This window comes from Meriones unguiculatus, chromosome 14 (genome assembly GCF_030254825.1).
Source record: "Meriones unguiculatus strain TT.TT164.6M chromosome 14, Bangor_MerUng_6.1, whole genome shotgun sequence".
Taxonomy (NCBI): Eukaryota; Metazoa; Chordata; class Mammalia; order Rodentia; family Muridae; genus Meriones; species Meriones unguiculatus.
In genome coordinates, this window is record NC_083361.1 from 86235413 (window position 1) to 86253666 (window position 18254).

Below are 18254 nucleotides of genomic sequence, written 5' to 3' on the forward strand. Positions count from 1 at the left end.
GCCGGAAAAGAGGTGGGACCCAGCGGGGCGTGGGCGGGGCCGGCCCACCCGAGCGCCCGGGGCGCCCCATCTTGCTCAGACCACGCCCTCTGCCCCCAACCTTCCGCGGCGAATCCCGCTGCACCCCGCCCACGTCCCGCCCCTCACTCTCCCGAAAGCTCCACCTATGTCCCCACCTCCCCGTGGCCTGTCCTTCTCGGGCTATCCCTTAGCCCACCCGCCGCTGCTGCAGAAGGCCCAGCTCTCAGGACCCCCACACGCTGCTCCCCTCGCCGTTTCCCCAGCTGCCTCGATCCCCACCTACTCTCTAGGTCCTGGAGGCCTCTAGTCTCTACCCTCCGCGCCCCGCTCCTCCCGGCGGTCGGTGTGCGTGGCTCTCGCGCCCTCTGCGGGCCGGATTCTCCGCGCTCTCCGAGCTTTACAGGGATAAAACTTCATCCACCCGCAACCAACCTTAAGGGTAAGGAAGGCTTCAGTAACTCGGGCGTTTCCTCGCCCCTTACTTTGCCAAACACTCTGCCCTTTCTCTGGCCTCCCGCACAAAAGGTGGTTGCACGGGAACGCCCTCAACTTCCCACCGCCAAACCCATACTCCTACCTGCGGCTGCTCCGCCCTCCAGGCCAGGAAGGTGTAAGCCTCTCCTGCTGCAACAATGATCTACCCCAGAGCTCCCCGCACCCCCCTGCCGCAGTCTGGCAAGTCTAAAATTGTTCTGGTTACTGGGGCGTCAACTTCTTCCCCTCCTCAGCTGCTTCCGTTAGGCCCCTCTTTGCCCAGACAGTTTAAATGGAGGACTCTGGATCTAAATGAATGAAAACAGACGCACTGCCTAGGACGTACGGGTAATATTTAAGTATTTTATTTAATCCTCGAGCCACCCTTGGGATAGATGCCGTTGGAGAAGTAGCAGTGGCTATTGCAGAGCGAAGAGGCACCGTGGTGTGACTTAAATTCAGGCTTTAAAGCCGTCAGTCATCATGCTCCTTCAGACAGCTTTCCCTGGCTTCAGATCTTGATGAAGAAGGAGGTTCCTTTAAGCCCCAGCAGCCTGCCTCTTTGTTGGTGGCGGGTGGGCAGAGCTCAGCCTCCTTGGGAATAGAGGATAGCCTGGGCTGCCTCAAACTCCCTCAGCTCTGCTGTGTGTAGGCCCGGAGTTCCGTTCCTCCAAAGCTCACTTGGTAGGCGCTTAGGTCAGTGCTGCACCTAATCCAAAGGGCCATATTGGTCCCAGCCAAAGACACTCGGCTCCAGTAACGATGTGAGGAGCAAGATGAGCAGAGGACAGAACCCTGAGTTCAGAATAAGGGAGGGAAGGCAGCCTCCAGCACAGTTCTCTCTACACTTACTTTAATAAAGTTCTTGTTGTGCCGACCCATCAGAAAGTAGTTTTGTTGTTACTTCAGAACTGTGTTTTTGCTGCTATTATGAACTATAATGCAAATATCCGTGTTTTCCGATTCTCTTAGGTGACCCCTGTGAAAGGGGTCATGACCGCAGATTGAGAACCATGGCTCTCGCAGGACCCCAGGCCAGCTTGCTGCTTATACAACCTCTCCAGACTAAGACATGTGCCGGGTCTGTGCCTCTCTGCTCTGCCTCCGTGGGTGACATTGGGTAAAGCTCTGCTTCACTGGGCCTCAGCTGCCTTGTCTGGAAGTGAGGAGCGGGCCAGGCTTCCCCTAAGCAAGTAGGTGTGGGGGTCACCGCAGCCCTCCACAACGATGGCTCCTTCGGCCCGATGTGCCCTTTTCTTTTGTTGTGCTTGGATCAAACCTAGGGCTTTGGGCATATTTGGCAGCTGCTCTACTGCTCAGCCCCAGCCCCAAAGTATGTGCTTTTCCATCTCCTTCACGCTCGTTTCTTTTGTTTGTTTGTTAGAGACAGGGTTTCTCTGTCTGTCCCAGAACTCTGTAGACCAGGCTGGCCTCAAACTCACAGAGATGCACCTGCCTCTCTCTCTTCAAGTGCTGCGATTAAAGGCCTGCACCACTACTGCCCGGCACTGTTAAATTCTGCCTTTATGTCACTTCTGAGGCAGGTCTTTATCTCACATCATGAATGGGCAATTTGATGAAATACAGAGGCTAAAGCCATAGATCCAAGAGGCCTGTCACCTATACTTGGATGGAGTAAGCTGTCCTGGCCTCTGGCCACACTTGGGAGGGAGAATTTTTAAGGATCTTGGCTAGGCAGAATGGCATCTCTTTTATTTATTTATTTATTGTTTGTTTGTTTTATGTGTATGGGTATTTGTTTTGTTCTTTTCTGTTTGGTTTTGTTTTGAGACAGGGTTTCTCTGTGTGGCCTTAGCTGTCCTGCACTGGCTTTGTAGACCAGGCTGGCCTCGAATGCACAGAGATCCACCTGCCTCTGCCTCCCCGAGTGCTGGGATTACAGGCGCGTGCCACCGCCCAGCTGTGTGTGACTGTTTCGGCCTGCATGTATATGTCTCTTTTGCACGCATGTATGTGTCTCGGATCCCTTGGAGCTGGAGTCACAGGAAGTCATGTCTGTGAGCGTCTGTGGAGAATGAGTGAACGCAGTGACCAATCTACTCAGGAGGTAGCCCCGTGACGTCAGAGCTGTGGAAGTCCTTGGAAAATCAACATGGAAAGGTTGGATGGTCAAGGTCATGGCAGGACAGACGTTGGAACTTCATAGAACTGTGATAGCCGGGAAAGGAGCTGTCTGAACGGGAGGTTTGGCTTCCGACTCCTTCCCAAAACCAAACAGAATCTCTCTGAAACTACCTGAACCTCCGTCATTAGACCTAGAGTGCACCGGATTTCACTAGTTAGCCTCCCTTGTCCACTTCACATTCTCATCAGTTACTTGGTTGACTCTCACCAAAAAACCAAAATAGCCTAGGACCTTTATGGCAGCTTCTGTTTCATTCCTGTGTCCTACCACTGAGAGATGGCCCCAGCCTCATCTCAGATCTGTGCCAGTCAGAGTTCACATTTTCTCTCTTTCCTTCTCCCCCCACTTCCCTCTCTCTTCCCTCTCTCCCCTCTCTCCCCCACCTCTCTCCTCTCTCTCTCTGCCCCCACCCAGCCCAGCCTCAGCTGAAGGTAACTGGGTATGCCCTTCCTCCCAGGAGTTAGGATTACATACATGCACCTCTGCGCCTGGCCTTTTTGTTTCATTTTTAAGATTTATTGTTATTTTTTGTGCGTGTTTTGCCTGCATGTACATATGTGCACCATGTGTGTGCCTACTCACTGCCTGAGGAGGACAAAAGAGAGGTTCACTTATGAGCTGTCATGTGGTGGGTGCCGGGAACCGAACCTCGGTCCTCTACAAGAGCAGTAAGTGTTCCTGACTCTAAGCCATCTCTCCAGCTTGTTTGAATTTATTGCGTCTGCACAGTCCTCACGCTGTTTTCATTTTAGCATCTTTGTTGGTTTTGTTGTTGTTGCTTTTGTTTTGTTTTGTTTTAAGACAAGGTCTTAGTATATGTAGCCCCAGCTGACCTCAGCTTCCTGCTCTCCTGCCTCAGCATGTACTTTTCTTAGAATCGTTACAGGCATATTTTGGATTTTTATTTGTTTCTGTGTTTTGTTTTGCTTTGAGTTGTTTGTTTGTTTTGTTTTTTGAGACAAAGAGTCTCTGTGTAACAGACCTGGCTGTCTTGGAACTCACTGTAGACCAGGCTGGCCCGAAATGCACAGCCTGTCTGTGTGTCCTGCTGGGAATTCACCACTCTGTCCCTCCTACATGCTTTCCAGTTTCATTTTGTTTTGTTGCTCTCTCTGTGTGTATGTGTGTGCATGTACATGCATGCGTGTGTGTGTGTGTGTGTGTGTGTGTGTGTGTTGCTAGGATTGAACTCTGGACCTCATACACAGTAAACAAGTTTTATGCCACCAACACACATCTCCCCCTTTTTTTGAGACAGGGTTTCCCTAGGTTACTCAAGCTGCCCCTGAACTCATTCTGTAACTAACCCAGTCAGGCCTTGAACTCAGCCCTTCTCTTCAGTCTCTGTAGGATTATAGGCTTCTGTGATTGTTTTCATTTTTTGAACTAAAACTGAAAGTACCTGAGGTCAGCAGGTAAAGGCACGTGCTGCCCAGCCTGACCTCCTGAATTTGATCCCTGGGCCTGTATGGTAGAAGAAGAGAACCAATCCCTGAAAGTTGTCCTCTGACCTCTGCACACTCAATAAGTAGAACATAAGATTTAAAATTAAAAAATAGGCATAGAAACAAAGCCTCATAGTTCAGGCTCACCTTCGTGGCCTCCCACGTGCTGTGACTAGAGCCACGAGCCAGCACGCCCGCTTTAGTCCTTTATAACTTCACAGAACAGACATTGCTGCATATAATTTACAGGGACTTCGTGTTCCTCAGGGTTACGCTGCTAAGGTTTAAGTGCCGCGTGCTGGTATGATTAATTCTGGTGCATGAACTGTTCTAGTATCGACCCGTTGTCTTCATGGATGTCCAGCCACTGGCAGCACTGATGAACTTCCATGCTTGTGGCGGAAGTGTGTAAGGGTTCAGCATTAGGCGGCACCGTGAGAGCCAGGATGGAGTAGGCCACCGTGGTTTGGGGCCGTCTGGGTTTTCTGTTGTATGGCATGTGTGCACCCCCCAGCCTGCAGCCACACTGAGGCTACCCTCCCTATGTGACCAGCCATCGCTACGAGGCCTCCTGGGCATCTCCAACCCCTGGTTCTTAGCTCCCATCGGGTTCCAGCCTACATCCTGACCCTATCCCAATTAAATCACTGCCTGCTTTCCACCTAGGGGATGATGGAATCTGACTAAAGGATTCTTTGTGGCTTGGCAGTGTGTGTGTGTGTGTGTGTGTGTGTGTGTGTGTGTATACACATGCAATGGCTTCAAAACAAATAAACACAACAACAACAGCCGCAAAAACACATGTATTTCTCTTCCTTATGAAAAAGTCTTGGCAAATGGATGGGAATGTGGGAACGTGAGCTTCCCCAGCTTGTTGCTGTCCAGAAGGGGCCGTGCCCTCACGGTCATGAGTGCACCAGCGGCCCCCTCCACCTTGTAAACACAACAGAGGTCAGGGAGGAGACCTTTGTTGGACTTTTCGGTGCTGGGGATTGAACCCAGGGCCTAGCATACTCCAGGCATGTGCTACGGAGCTCTAGTCCCAACCCTCGATTGTCTGAGACAGGATGTCGCCGTGTAGACCAGGCTGGCCTGCAACTTGTTGTCCTCCAGTCACAACACCCTGAGTTCTGGGATAACACGCACGAACTGACCAGTCCCTGAAATGTCGGGCTCTTCGCTCTGTGGCTGATGTAGAACCTCTGAGGCCCAGGCCTGTTGAGCCGAGGTTTGCCTCTCTGCACGGCTTGGAATTGGGGGAAGCTTCAGGCACCGTGGCCGGGTTGGCAAACATCGCAGCTAGCGCCTCGGGGCCGCCCGGGGGCCTCAGGCTCTCCGCCGCTGCCACTTGGCCGTGAGCCTCCGCAGGAGCTCGTGGGGCTGCCGCCGGAACTTCTGCTGCGTGAAGTAGAAGAGGATGGGGTCCAGCACGCTGTTGGCGCTGGCGAAGGGCCGCGTGCCTTTGTAGGCCGCAGCGAAGGTCTCCAGCACGGGGCAGGAGACGCCCGGCGTGGAGCGCACGGCCAAGTAGGCCGTCTTGGTGATGTGGAAGGGCAGGAAGCTGATGGCGAAGACGGCGGCCACCACCACAGCCATACGGGCCGCCTTGCTGCGCCGCTCCTGGGCCACGGGTCCTGCCGGGCCGTCCCGGCGGCACAGGTGGCGCGCCATGCGGCAGTAGCAGGCCAGCAGCGCCGCGAAGGGCAGCAGGAAGCCGATGACCGTGAGCGCCATGCCGTAGGGCAGGTAGCGGGCCGACAGGGCGGGCGGGCTCAGGTCGTAGCAGACCGTGCGGTTGCGCTGGATTCCCGTGGCGGCGAAGAGCGCCGTGGGCAGGCACTGGGCCGTCACGGCCAGCCACACGGCCGCGCACACCACCCAGGCAGCGCGGCGACCCCCGCGCTTGTGCCAGGGGGCCAGCGGGTGGCAGATGCCCAGGTAGCGCTGGAAGCTAATGCAGGTGAGGAACAGGATGCTGCCGTGCAGGTTGGCATAGAAGAGGAAGCGCACCAGGCGGCAGGCGAGGTCCCCGAAGGGCCAGTGGTCCCCTCTGGCGTAGTTATAGACCAGCAGGGGCAGCGAGCAGGCGTAGAGCAGGTCCGCCAGGGCCAGGTTCAGGGTGTAGACGGCCGAGCGGGTCAGGGCCCGGCGCGAGGCGCAGAGCTGGGAGATGACGCACACGTTGAGCGGCAGGCCGACCGCCAGCACCACGCAGTACGCCGGGGGGAGCAGCAGGCGCTTGAAGTCCTCGCGGTAGACGCACGTGGTGGGCAGCAGGCCCGGAGCCTGGATGGTGCCATTGTCGCGCTCCATAACCGCGCGGTGACTGCTTTTCCTGGGCTCCGAGGATCTGGGAAAGCAGCGCATGCCACGTCAGTGGCACACGCACCGGCCACTCAGTGGGCCTGTGCGCTGGTCTACTGGTGTGAACTTAGGCCTTAACTTGGTCGTCTCTTAGTCTCATCACCCCGTAAAGGTCTGCACAAACCTTCTGTCATGGAAATGTATACTCCAGTAAAGCTCAAGCTTGGGAGAAATCCAAGTGATTTTATTTTTTTTTTCTTTTTGGTTTTTGTTTTTTGATTTGTTTGAAGGTTTATTTATTATGTATACAATGTTCTGCCTGCATATACACCTGCAGGCCAGAAGAGGGCATCAGAACTCATTATAGATGGTGGTGAGCCACCATGTGGTTTCTGGGAATTGAACTCAGGACCTTTAGAAAGAGGATCCAGTGCTCTTAACCTCCAGCCCTTCTTTTTGGTTTTTGAGACAGGGTTTCACTGTGTAGCCCCGGTTGTCCTGGAACTCACTGGCCTGGCCTCTGCCTCCCAAGTGCTGGGATTCAAGGCGTCAATTTCTTTCTCTGCTATTTATTTCCTCTCAGCTTTCCCCCATGAACTTCTGTTCAATCCTCAGAACCCTAGTCAGATGTCTCTTCGAGGAGAGTGAGTGATGGGCTTCGGGTCACATAGTTACTCCCTGCCTGATCTCGGGTAGGGATTTACCTTCTGATTTACCCATCTGAGCGGGGGGGGGGGGGGGTGCTGCCATCAGGTTAGAAGCACACGGGGCTTCTCCTGTGCCCTCTGAGGGGTAGGAATGCAGTAATGGGGTGTGTACCTGTCTCATGCAGCTGGAAGACCTTTTATGAAGAAGTACCAGGTTTGGTACTGTGTCCTCAGTACCAGGTTTCCTCTGTGTCTTCGCGGCAGCTTGGGTCCAGGGTAGAGAGCTCTGGGGACTCCTAGTTGACTCCCGAGGACAGTGCGCACAGCCAGAGCTCGCTGAGGGAAGTGCGGCTGTCTTCAGCCTGCATTCCTGCGTCCACAGCCATTGGTCTTTCAGTCACAGTTTATCTGCAAAACAAGAGAGGTGACTCGGTGCTCCAGGAACTTTTTTTCCAGTCCACTGTGAGGGTGTGGGGGTGGGGTTGTGTGGATGTGGGGTTGAGTTCTGTGGAGCTGCTCAAGTCACTCAGCTACTGCTCCTGTATGCAAGACAACTCCTCATAACTCACAACTCCTCCTAACCCTGACCCTGACCCTGACCCTGACCCTGATCCTCTAGCTTCAGAGGATCCGATGCCTCTGGTGTCTGTGGGCATCTGCACACATATGGACACGCATGAGCACACATGCAGATGGCTGCGTGGTTAAGAGCACTGACTGCTCTTCTAGAGGACCCAGGTTCAATTCCCAGCACCTACATGGCAGCTCACAACCGCCTGTAACTCTGGTTCCACTAGATCAACAAACTCATACGGACATACAAGCAGGCAAAACACAGAATCAGAAGAGAATAAAAATAAATCTGAAGGAGAAGAAGAAGAGGAGGAGGAGGAGGAGGAGGAGGAGGAGGAGGAGGAAGTATCCCTGGTGGCCTCGGGAGTGAAACTCCGTTTCACTCAGGGGGAACCAATCAGGAACCAAGAGGGCCAAACTTTACAGAGGCGGAAATTAGGTACTGTGAGGAGCAGGCAGGGTCAGAGTCAGTGAGTTAGAAACAGTCGGAGCCAGAACCCACCATCCACAGCCATTGAATGCTCAGGTTACAAGGGTAGCTTTGGAGCTAGACAGAGCTGGGTTCTGGCGGTGCCTTCTCTGCTGCCACACTGTGCGACCCTGGCCATGTCATGTGTCTTCTAGACCCGTTTTCTAGACAGTAATGTGCATGCACCTGGAATGCAGGAGGCGCTCAGTAAGTGTGTCCTTGCATCCTATATGATGCCCCGTCTCCCGTCAGTCCGGGCTGGCTTCCCAGGGCTTGGCAGCACCAGTCCTCCAAATACTTCTGAGTGATGGCTTTTTTGTATTGCCGATGTCTCGAGAGAATTTACAGCCTGAGTCCAGTGCATCTAGGAAGCAGCCTTCTTGACAGCCCCCTCCCTTTTCTGTTTCAGAAAAGCTGAGGCACGGGGAAAGGAGGAAGCCTTGCAAATGTGTGGAGAGTCATAGAGCTGGACTTTGGTTCTGACGCTCACGTTCAAATCCCAGCTCTGCCATGTGTGAGACGCGTGGTCTTGAGCATATTACTTAGCATTAGTGCCTCAGTTTCCCCACTTATAAAGGGATAAGCTGATATTTGTCTGGGACGAGCACCAGGCTCAGCCCCAGGGGATAGCTTGTTTGTTTGTTTGTTTGTTTGTTTGTTTTAGGGACTGACAATAGGGGTTGGATCCAGGGCTTCCCATGTGTTAGGTGAGCGCTCTACCACTGAGCTATGTCTCCAGTCTTAAAAACATACTGTGTGTGTGTGCAATCACACGCATGCCGCAGGATTCAGGAGGGAATGGGCTCTGTGGAGTCGGCTCTCTCCTTCCACCTTTACACGGGCTCTGAGCACTGAACTCAGGTCACCAGGTCTGAGCAGTAGGTACCTTCATCTGCTGAGCCATCCTGCCAGCTCCCACCCACCCCATTTTTTAAAGACGGTCTCACTGAGTTTCTCAGGCTGACCTTGACCTCACTCTGTGACACAGGCAGGCCTTGAATTGTGATCTTCCAGCGTCTGGGTCCCAAGCAGCTGGGATTACAGGCATGTGTCACCTGCCCGGCTGTACTAACTGCTACTGTGAACTGGTCTGCTAAGGAAGATTACAGTATTTTAAAACACTGTATAGAGCTGGGTGCCATTGCTCATACTTGTAATCCCGGCACTCAGGGAGGTAGAGGCAGGTGGATCTCTGTGAGTTCGAGGCCAGCTTGGTCTACGCAGAGAAACCCTGTCTTGAAAAACAAACAAACATTGTATAGAGTCAAATTGTTTTTTCTAATTTCTAATTTGATATTAATAAATTATTTTTTAAAAATTCTGGGCAAAATAATAGTGTTTAGATTCTCTGGCCTGCACCCCACCTCCCTCATTGCCTTTGATTATTAGCTGAAACCGGGCTTTCAGTCCACGCTCTAGTTCTGAGGCTCAGCCGAGACATGTGCACGTAAGGAGGACGGTGGAAACTGTGAAGTCACGGTCCGGACAGGCTGGCTCATCCAGAGTCACCCTCATTCCTCAGGGTTCTTCTTTTGTGCAGTCATGCTCTTGCTTTCACCTGCCTGGAGTTCGCTAACGTCTGGTTCGGGTCACAGAGGCCTGGCATGCAGGCAGGGACAGCACTGTCCAGGTCACAGAGGCCTGGAGAGCAGGCAGGGACAGCTACGGTGTGCTAGTCTGAGGGAGAGGCCAGTGTGGGCCAGTGTCTGCTCTTAGAGCTCACAGCCTGAGTTCAAGCCCTAGGAGCCAAATGGTGGAAGGAGAGAGCAGGCCCCTCCAGCAAGCTGTCCTCTGACCTCTGACCTCCGTAGGTACATCACGCAAACAGTGCACTCACACAAGATATCTAAGCACATGCCAGTAAATAAGTGAGTAAAAAGACCTTTCCCAGGAGAGTGATGACCCTGGTGGCTGAGGAGAGTTTTCATCAGTAGATGGGGGGGGGGGTAGAGCACCCCAAGTGGGGACAGGGTGGGGCAGGCATAGGTGGAAGCAACCATGTCCCTATCCTTCCTTAGGGAGGCCTATTGCTTTCTGACCACAGCCCCAGAGAGAGCGTTTGGCAAAACTCCAGTGCTTTCTTGTTTACCCAGCACTCTGGGGAGACTGGTCCTTCCAAGATTTTATCCTCCTCTGGAAGGAGCAAGAACCACAGAAAAGGGCCTTTGAGTAGACCTCGGGCATATCTGCTTCCCAGCCACTCCATCTCTGAGGACCAAGGGAGGCTGAGTGTTCTCACTCCTTCAGAGGATGACCAGAGGGAGGGGTCCCTTGACCTCAACTGTGGGCAACAAGTAATGCTGGCTATCCTATCTGTCATCCACGGCTGCACTCTAAGTTCTAGACCAGCCCAAACCCCAGCTTCTCTCTGGACTGCAGCTATGCCGCCTGCAGTAGGAAGCTTTTAAGAAGCGCCTCTGCTCATAGGGAAACACCTAAGCCCTCTCCTGATGTCCAAGGCTCCCGCAGCCCGCTGGCACTGTCTGAAAGCCCCCCAAGTGTTCTCCACACTGCCCTCATCCCTGTCTTTCCTCAAATTCATCACACTGTTCCCAACACTGCATAGCCACTGGCAACAGACGCAGCCCCCTCTTTGGTCTGTCCATCTTTGCTGATCTCTTCACAGACATGCTCTTAGTCCACCTCTCCTAGCCAGAACCTAAGTCCCCCTCCAGGGTCAGAACCGAAGCACCCCCTAAGCTCAGAACCTAAGCCCTGCAATGCTCAAGAGCCCATCTTACCCTCCTTTGAGTCCTCGGCTGAACAGACCCCACCCAGCTTGTCCATCCACCCCTATCCCACCCCACATAGGCCCATTTCCTCAAGACCCAGACACTCACATGCAGCGTCCAATCACTGACATGGGTTGATGGTACAAAGCGTGTTTGGGCAAAGGACACTCAGACGCAGAGCTGCCCATGTCCTCAGCCACGCTGTCACATCTCTGGCGTGGCTTTGGACAGCTTCCTCTGCTTCCTGACCCTTCTGGCTCTGACTGAAATAGTCCTTGGTGGGGGCGTAGGGGACTCCTCCCTGCCACCCCCACCCCCCACACCTTAGCCTGGCGGAAACATCCTGAAAGAGCACGGAGCTGAACAAAAGGCATCCTTCCCAGAACTCCCTCTCCAGCTGTGGGAGGAGGGGACAGAAAGAGGGATGGGGCGAGCAGACCACTTTCCACACAGGTCTCCTCAGCGTTCTCCAGGGCAGGAGGGTTACCACAGCTCCCAACACTTCCCTTAGCTGTCACACCTGAGCCACCCAGAATCCATCCATTTCTCCGATCCCATCCTCCCCATACTCTGTTCATTGGGTAGAACATCGACTGACATGCCCAGCGGCGCCTCCCTCGAGGTGACAATCCTCTTAGGTACCCGCTTAACTATCTACTTCTCACTCTTTCATCCCCACATGTCCTTGTCAGCGCAAGCCTTTATTAAGCACCCGCTGTATGCTATCAGCTCCCCCAGCATTCCCCAATTAGCAGTCACTGTCCCTTCGACACAAAGAACCAGGCTCATGAGGGTGGGTGTGGTGGTGGTCACAGAAATGGGGCTTGGTAGCTGTTGGAAGAACCAGAGGATGAGAGGTGTTCCCCAGGGTGGAGGCAGCATTCGGAGGGGAAGGAGATGGGCTTTGGTGGGGAGCCCCTGAGGAGGGTGGGTGGGGGTAGGGCGCCGAGAGAATGCCAAGCTGGTAAGCTCTGCTCCCACCCTCATCTGCCTCTCTTAGCTGCTGGCTGGGATGTCACAGCTGCCACCTGCGTGTTGAAATATCATAGACAGGATTCTTTTCACTCTCTCACTCGTGGAGGAGGCTTCTAGGATGTAGAGGCCGTCCGTACGCTGAGCTTGCCCCAAGCCCACTTTACAGGACTGGGGAACCGAGAGGGAGATGAAACTTTCAACCAGAGTGAGGCCCCGATAGAAGGTAGACACTTGGCCAGCTGTGTACAAACTGGGCAGCTCAGTCCATTCGGGCGTGTGCCTGGAGCTCCGAGCCGATACGGTGACCTGGCCTTCCCAGTGGCTAGTCTCTTTTGGTGTTCCCAGGACAGTCTCCAATGGCACCAGGGTCAGTCCCAAGACCAAGCAACTTTGAAGGTGTAAAGTAAGACGGGGCAAGGATTGGGTCAGACCTCTACATGGTTTTGGCTCCTCCAGGGACCGGAGTTTTTCCTGTAATGAGAGCCTGTAGCCATGAGATGGCGCCAGTGGACAGCTGACCTGGATGAGGACCAGGCTGGTGCCCACGCTTCAGGGGCCACCCCAGGCTGGCACTGAGCAAGCCCAGGGCAGGTGTCCCCAGCCGCATTCCTCTGGCTCTCCTCGGGTTTCTTCCTATGTATCCACCCCAACAAGCTCAGGCCTCTCCGATCCTCTGCCTCTCAATGTGCTCGCAGCAGCTGAGCGTCTCACCCTGACAGCAGGCATCCTCCACCCAGCTCTACTCCAGCTCTACTTCCACCACAAAAATACCACAGCCCTTCACCCCACCAAGGGACAGCCTCCACTTCGTTCTTTTTTCTCAGTCCAGGTGGTAACTGTGAGGTCAGTCCTGCATCGTCATCAATTGGATGTAGACACCAGGACTGGTTCAATGCTCTTGGTGCTACTCACATCTTTGGGGTCTCAGGGTTCCTTCTGCATGGCCCTTCATGTCTAGACGAGGAAGCCTGTAGGACAGAGGCAGGAGCTGGAAGCCTGAGTCACCACCTACAGTCCCCTGCTGCTGGATCTGGGGAGAAGCTTCCCAACTTGGGCTGCCTCCTTGCCAGGAAACCAAGCTAGGAAAGCCCCTTACTGTACCCCTGGCCCGTGACTTCAGCAGCAAAGGCACAGGATGTTAGTGGCCAAGACTTGGTTTCCTTCTTCTGAGTCAGGCTAAGACCCACCATCAGCCTGCTGCGTGGCCTCGGGCCAGCTGTCCACCCTCTCTGATCCTGAGAAACTTATGGTAGCATGTTCTCTTCCTTACAGAGACATTATGTCCTCTGTTCCAGGAATCACAGAGCCCTGAGCCTGTGTGGCATCCAGCCTGAGTGCCCTGGAACCCACCTCTATCCAGCCTGGGGCCGGGTTCCTGATGCCAGCCCATGGCAGGAAGAGGACAGTGGGCAGGGGACGGAATCCCCGCTTGGACAGTTCTGGTCCCACCGGGCTACAGAAAGAAAACCCAGCACAGGGCTGCAGGGAGGTCAGGGATCTGCTTTCTCTTCTCCCTTTGTACTTCCCCTTCTCTGTTCTGCTCAGCAGGGACCATGTGGAACTGAAAGCCACTCTGAGTATGAAGGAGAAGCTGCAGCCTGGGTCTGGGGCCCCTTCCTTTGCTTCCATGGGTAGGAATTTCATAGCCCTCCTTCTGGGACCCCTGCCTCTACCAGCACTTCCGATAAAGCCTGGCCCAGGGCCCCAGGCTCTCCCTTTCCCTGCAGACCGGCTAGTCAGCCTCCCAGTAAACGCCAGCTGCTCTGCTGTGTGGACTTAAGTTAGCTGCAGTCCACTAGTGACCCAGACCTGTCCACCCTCCAGTAACCAGGCTCCAGGAAGTGCTGGGAAGATGCGGCTCAGGCCAGCAGTGGCCTGTTGGAGGAGCCCTCGTTTCAGACGACATGGGAGAGTGACCTGCCCATTGTGCTCCTCGGGGCCCCTGTGACCACCTCAGGGGTGGTGAGTGTCCCCCACTGGGTGTCAGGAAGTCCAGGCTGGAGTTTTGCTGGATGGTTGAGAAGGAGAGGAATTTTATTTATTTTTTCTGGGCTTGTGAAGCTGTCACAGCTGTCTGGACTGTGTGCCAGGCATGGGCCTATGGAAATACAACCACAATTTAATCCCTGGCTATCTTAGGGAGGAGACTGTCACAATCCAAGGGTGGAAGAGTAGAGAAAGGCGCACACAGCCCCCTGAGAACCACCGAACTCTGGGTCCAGCTATGCCTGAGGCCTTAACTTCCCACTAACACTTATTTGCCTCAGTCTACTAGACCTGGGTTTCTATTCCTTGATATCAACCTTCCAAAGCCAGGTACGAAGTGCAGGCCTATAGCCCTTACACTATGAAGGTAGGAGTTCAAATTCAGCCAGGTACACATGTAAGCCCAGCACTCAGAGGAGAGGCAGACAGATCTCTGTGAGTTCGAGGACAGTCTGGTCTACAAAGGGAGTCTAGGACAGCCAAGGCTACCAGAGAAACCCTGTCTCAAACAAACAAACACCAAAACCAACCAACCAAACAAACCACCTGCTCTCAGAAGTTCAAGTTCATCCTCAGGTACGTAGCAAATTGGAAAGAGGAGCTGGGGATGTAGCTTTGCTGGCAGAATACTTGCTGAATGTTACAAAACCCTGGATCTGGTCCCTAGCACTGCGTAATCCATGCATGGGGGGATGGAAGCAGGCAGATCCAGAGTTTAAGGTGGTTCTCAGCTATGTGAGTTCAAAGGCAGCCTGGGATACATGAGACTTTATAGTAAGAAAAGGAAGGAAAGGCCTGGAGAGATTGCTAAGTGGTTAAGAGCTTATGCTGTTCTTGCAGAAGATCAGGGTTTGGTTCCCAGACTCTGTATCAGTCGACTTACAACTGCCTGTAACTCTAACTTCAGGGAATCTGATGCCTCTGACCTCCACAGGCACCCACACTCATGTGCAAAAATTGATATGGATAATATATAAAATATTATCTATCTATCTATCTATCTATCTATCTATCTATCTATCTATCTATTCTAGACAGAGTTTCTTTGTTTAATCCCTGGCTGTCTTAGAACTCACTTTGTAGACCAGGCTGGCTTCCAGCTCACAAAGATCCACCTGCCTCTCCCTCTTGACTGCTGGGATAAAAGCTGTGTACCACCACGCCTCAGCTTTAAATAGATATTATTAAACCAGCCAGCTTGCCTATGGTTCTGACCTGTAGTAGGGCCAGCACATCCTCTCACGCAGTGTTGGTCTAGAATTTCGTCGTCTCTGCATGGAAAACTGGATCAGGAGGGCAGGTGGGGACTGAGGAGCTGTCTGGTGGAGCACCATGGCAGCAAGGGAAGTTCTCAGCCTGACCACCGTCATCTCAGTAGCCCCAGGCAGGAGAGTGGAAGCCAACTGGACTCCACCTGCTGGGTATCCTAGAGAGATAACTTTACATCCTTGGGCCCATGTGCCCTGATCTCAGTGCTAACTCCTTGGCTGCTCAGTGGAAGTGGACCCTGGGTTAGAGGCTCTGGCGCTGGAACCTTACATGGAATTCGTGGTTCTGGTCCCACTGCAGAGAGACTCAGGTGGGCTATTGCGGTGTCCCCTTAAAAGCTCGTGTGTGTATGTGTAAGGCTTTGTCCCCAGCTGGTAGGGGATAGGGCCATTGGCCTCAGTGAATTGGCTCATGCATTGTTCCGGTTGGATGGTTGGAGGAACTCGGTCAAGAGGGTGAGGCTTTGAAGGATGTGTCTTGTTCTTCTCTTCCTCCCTCCCCCTCTCAACTTCTAGCTGCTGCAAGGGGAGCAGCCTTGTTCCGGCCGTGCCTCCACTGTGAGGTTCCTGCTTTGCTGCAGGCCCATAGCTCTGAGGCCGAGAGATGGAAACCTTTGAAATCGTGAACCAAAACAAATACTTAGATGACTGTCTCACAGATTTTTGTCACAGTGATGACTTGGCTTAGACACATTGGTGACTTGTCCACAGTGACGGTGAGTCAATGGCCAGCTGGGAGCTGAATGCAGATTTGAGTAATGATAAAGTCAGTGCTGGGAAGAGAGGTGACATTTTCCTACCAGAAACCTGAAGCCAAGGCGGTTAGGAGACTGCCAGTGCACACAATAGAACCGCCTCTGCACCAGTTCCTAGCAAGAGGCTAAAACAATGGAGGTTAAGAGGCGGGACCCAAGGGTCTGGATCACACAGACTAACTCCCTCCCTCTTCTAACTTTGTGAGACACTGACGACAAGATACGCTTTGCTCTTAGCTCTCCAGTTCCCTGAAAACCCTGGGAAAGGTTAGATGAGTGAAGCCAGTCCATGGAGATAAGACACAGGCCTCTACCTCGTTGCTATTGAGTTCAGTCACTTACTGTGTGTGTGTGAGTGTGTGTGTGTGTGTGTGTGTGTGTGTGTGTGTGGAGGTCAGAAGACAACTTGTGGTTGCCAGTTTCCTCCTTCTACCATGTAGCTTCGGGCTTCTTGGTGGCAATCACTTTTACACACTGAGCCGTCTGGACTGATGACATATTTGTTGGGAGCTGGGGCACTGGCCACAGGAATTGTGGCCTGCCTGATTCCCCAGTCTCAATCTTAGGAAGGCGCGTTCACCCACACCACCTGAGTGTTTATTGCCCATTTCAGAGACAAGATAGCAAGACCCGAAGGTACCCAGTTCTGTGCACGGTTCTAGTGTAAGGCTGGGCCGGGGGAGCCTCAGAGGACAGCTCACCTCTCATGAGAGCCGGCTCCTGTCGCAGGTCCTGCTCTAACATCTAGCATCTCCTGAGGCCTGAGCCCGCCTGACAGAGACAAGACATCCCTCTGACCCCCAGAGTCAGGAGTCAGTGGCAGGACTCTGGGTTCTAGATCTGCTGAAGCAGACAGGTCTCAAGATCACATGACTTGGAGCTCCTCTTCTCCCCAGAGAGACCTTAAAGCCTCCGAAGCGGCTTGTCTGACCCCTGTTTCCAAACTTGATACGGAGCTTACTTCTCCCAGGTCTGACATAGGCCACACTGAGGAAGCTCCTTGGGAGATGTGCGTGGTCACCCCAGGCCCTGAGATACGCTGCTACTCACTGACTCTACCTTGTGGGGAATCATCGCAAGATCATTCATTCCCACCACCGGATTCCTAAGCTCACTTCTAGATCCAGGGGAACCTGGGCCGCATGCCATGTGACAGAAAAACTTCAAAACAGACCTGTAGCCAGGCGTGCTATGCACCTCCCAGCATGTGTCCAGAGAGGTCTGGAGGTTACCTTCCATCCTCCGGTGTGGACCTCGTGGGACTGGGGCCCACCCATGTAGGTGGGAGAGGGTTTCGCAGGTGTCTGAGGTTGGCCAGGAGGGACATTAGAGGGATATCAAAGTGACTCCTGGCTCAGCGTGAAGTGGGGGAGGCTGGGGGGTGACAGGTGGCTTCTGCCGTGGACAGAGCTGTGAAGAACACAGAGCGCTCTCTCTCCCTTCAAGTGTCACTCAGATGACACCATCCCTGAGAGTCCTTCCTTCGCCACCCTAGCTAAAGCCTACACATGTGTGGGATTTCCCCTGATCTGTTATATTTTTCTCCTCGGCACCTTTGGCTCTTCATTACTACATTCGTTTATTTATATGTGTGCTTTGTAATGTTTATTTACATGTGCGCGCGCACACATTTGAGAGTCGTAGTGCAAGAGTTGGAGGTCAGAGAGCAACTCAGAGGAATCAGTTCTCCCCGCCCCCTTCTCCTCCTCCTCCTAGCATATCTGTCCGGGAGACTGAACTCCGGTCAGGCTTGGGGGCAAGTGTCCTTACCTGCTGAGCCATCTCAACAGCAACCCCCTCCCCTTCATCCTTTCCTTCCTTCCTTCCTTCCTTCCTTCCTTCCTTCCTTTTTTTCTTTCTTCCTTTCTTTCTTTCCTTTCTTCCTTAAGACAGGGTCTCTCGTAGCCCAGGCTAGCCTCAAACTCACTACGTAGCTGAAGATGATCCCGGACTTCCCAGGCTCTGGGGTTAGAGGCCTAGCTTATGCATCTGAGGACCCAGTATTCATGCATCCTAGATAAGGGCTCTGCCAGCTGAGCTATACACCAGGCCCATTTTGTTTGTGTTTTTAAGGCAGAGCCTTACTCTGTAGCCCAGGCTGTCCTGGAACTCATGGTGATCCTCCTGGCTTAGCCTTTCAAGTGCGTGGACTCAAGTGTGCACTGCTGTGCTTGTCTGCACTCACCATCCTTGAACAACTGTTCCACTTATTTGTTGGTGCGATCACCAGGTTTTCAGCTTTCCTTTGCAGTATCCCCACTCTAGGAGGGTGCCTGCACACAGTAGGTGCTCAGGAAGTATTTGTGGGAGAGTGGAATCCCAGGAGTGGCTCAAGCTTGTGTACACTGGGGTTGGGAGTAGAACCCTAATGGGGTGCACGGGAACTTGGCTTGAACTTTGTGCGGCAAGCCTCGTTTTGACTTGCAGTGTGTGGTTTGAGGGGGCCGGGAGCAGCAGAG

General features: G+C 53.5%; 1 protein-coding gene across 7 annotated transcripts in view; it reads right to left on the reverse strand.

The window, feature by feature from the left end:
- Window positions 1-4874: 4874 nt before the first annotated feature.
- P2ry6 (pyrimidinergic receptor P2Y6) overlaps window positions 4875-18254 on the reverse strand; it is a 36700-nt gene continuing 23320 nt past the window's right edge. For 3 of the 7 annotated variants that reach the window (XM_060367673.1, XM_021640962.2, XM_021640964.2), the window contains 2 exons: window positions 7210-7445; window positions 4875-6577 (listed from right to left, as the gene is read on the reverse strand). In XM_060367673.1, the coding sequence (XP_060223656.1) occupies window positions 5413-6453 (1041 nt within the window). In that variant the 5' untranslated portion in view covers window positions 6454-6577; window positions 7210-7445 and the 3' untranslated portion in view covers window positions 4875-5412. Of the gene's footprint in view, window positions 6578-7209; window positions 7446-10919; window positions 11054-12698; window positions 12755-18254 lie in introns of those variants that run through there. The other 4 variants (XM_060367672.1, XM_021640965.2, XM_060367674.1 and 1 more) reach the window with 3 other exon arrangements.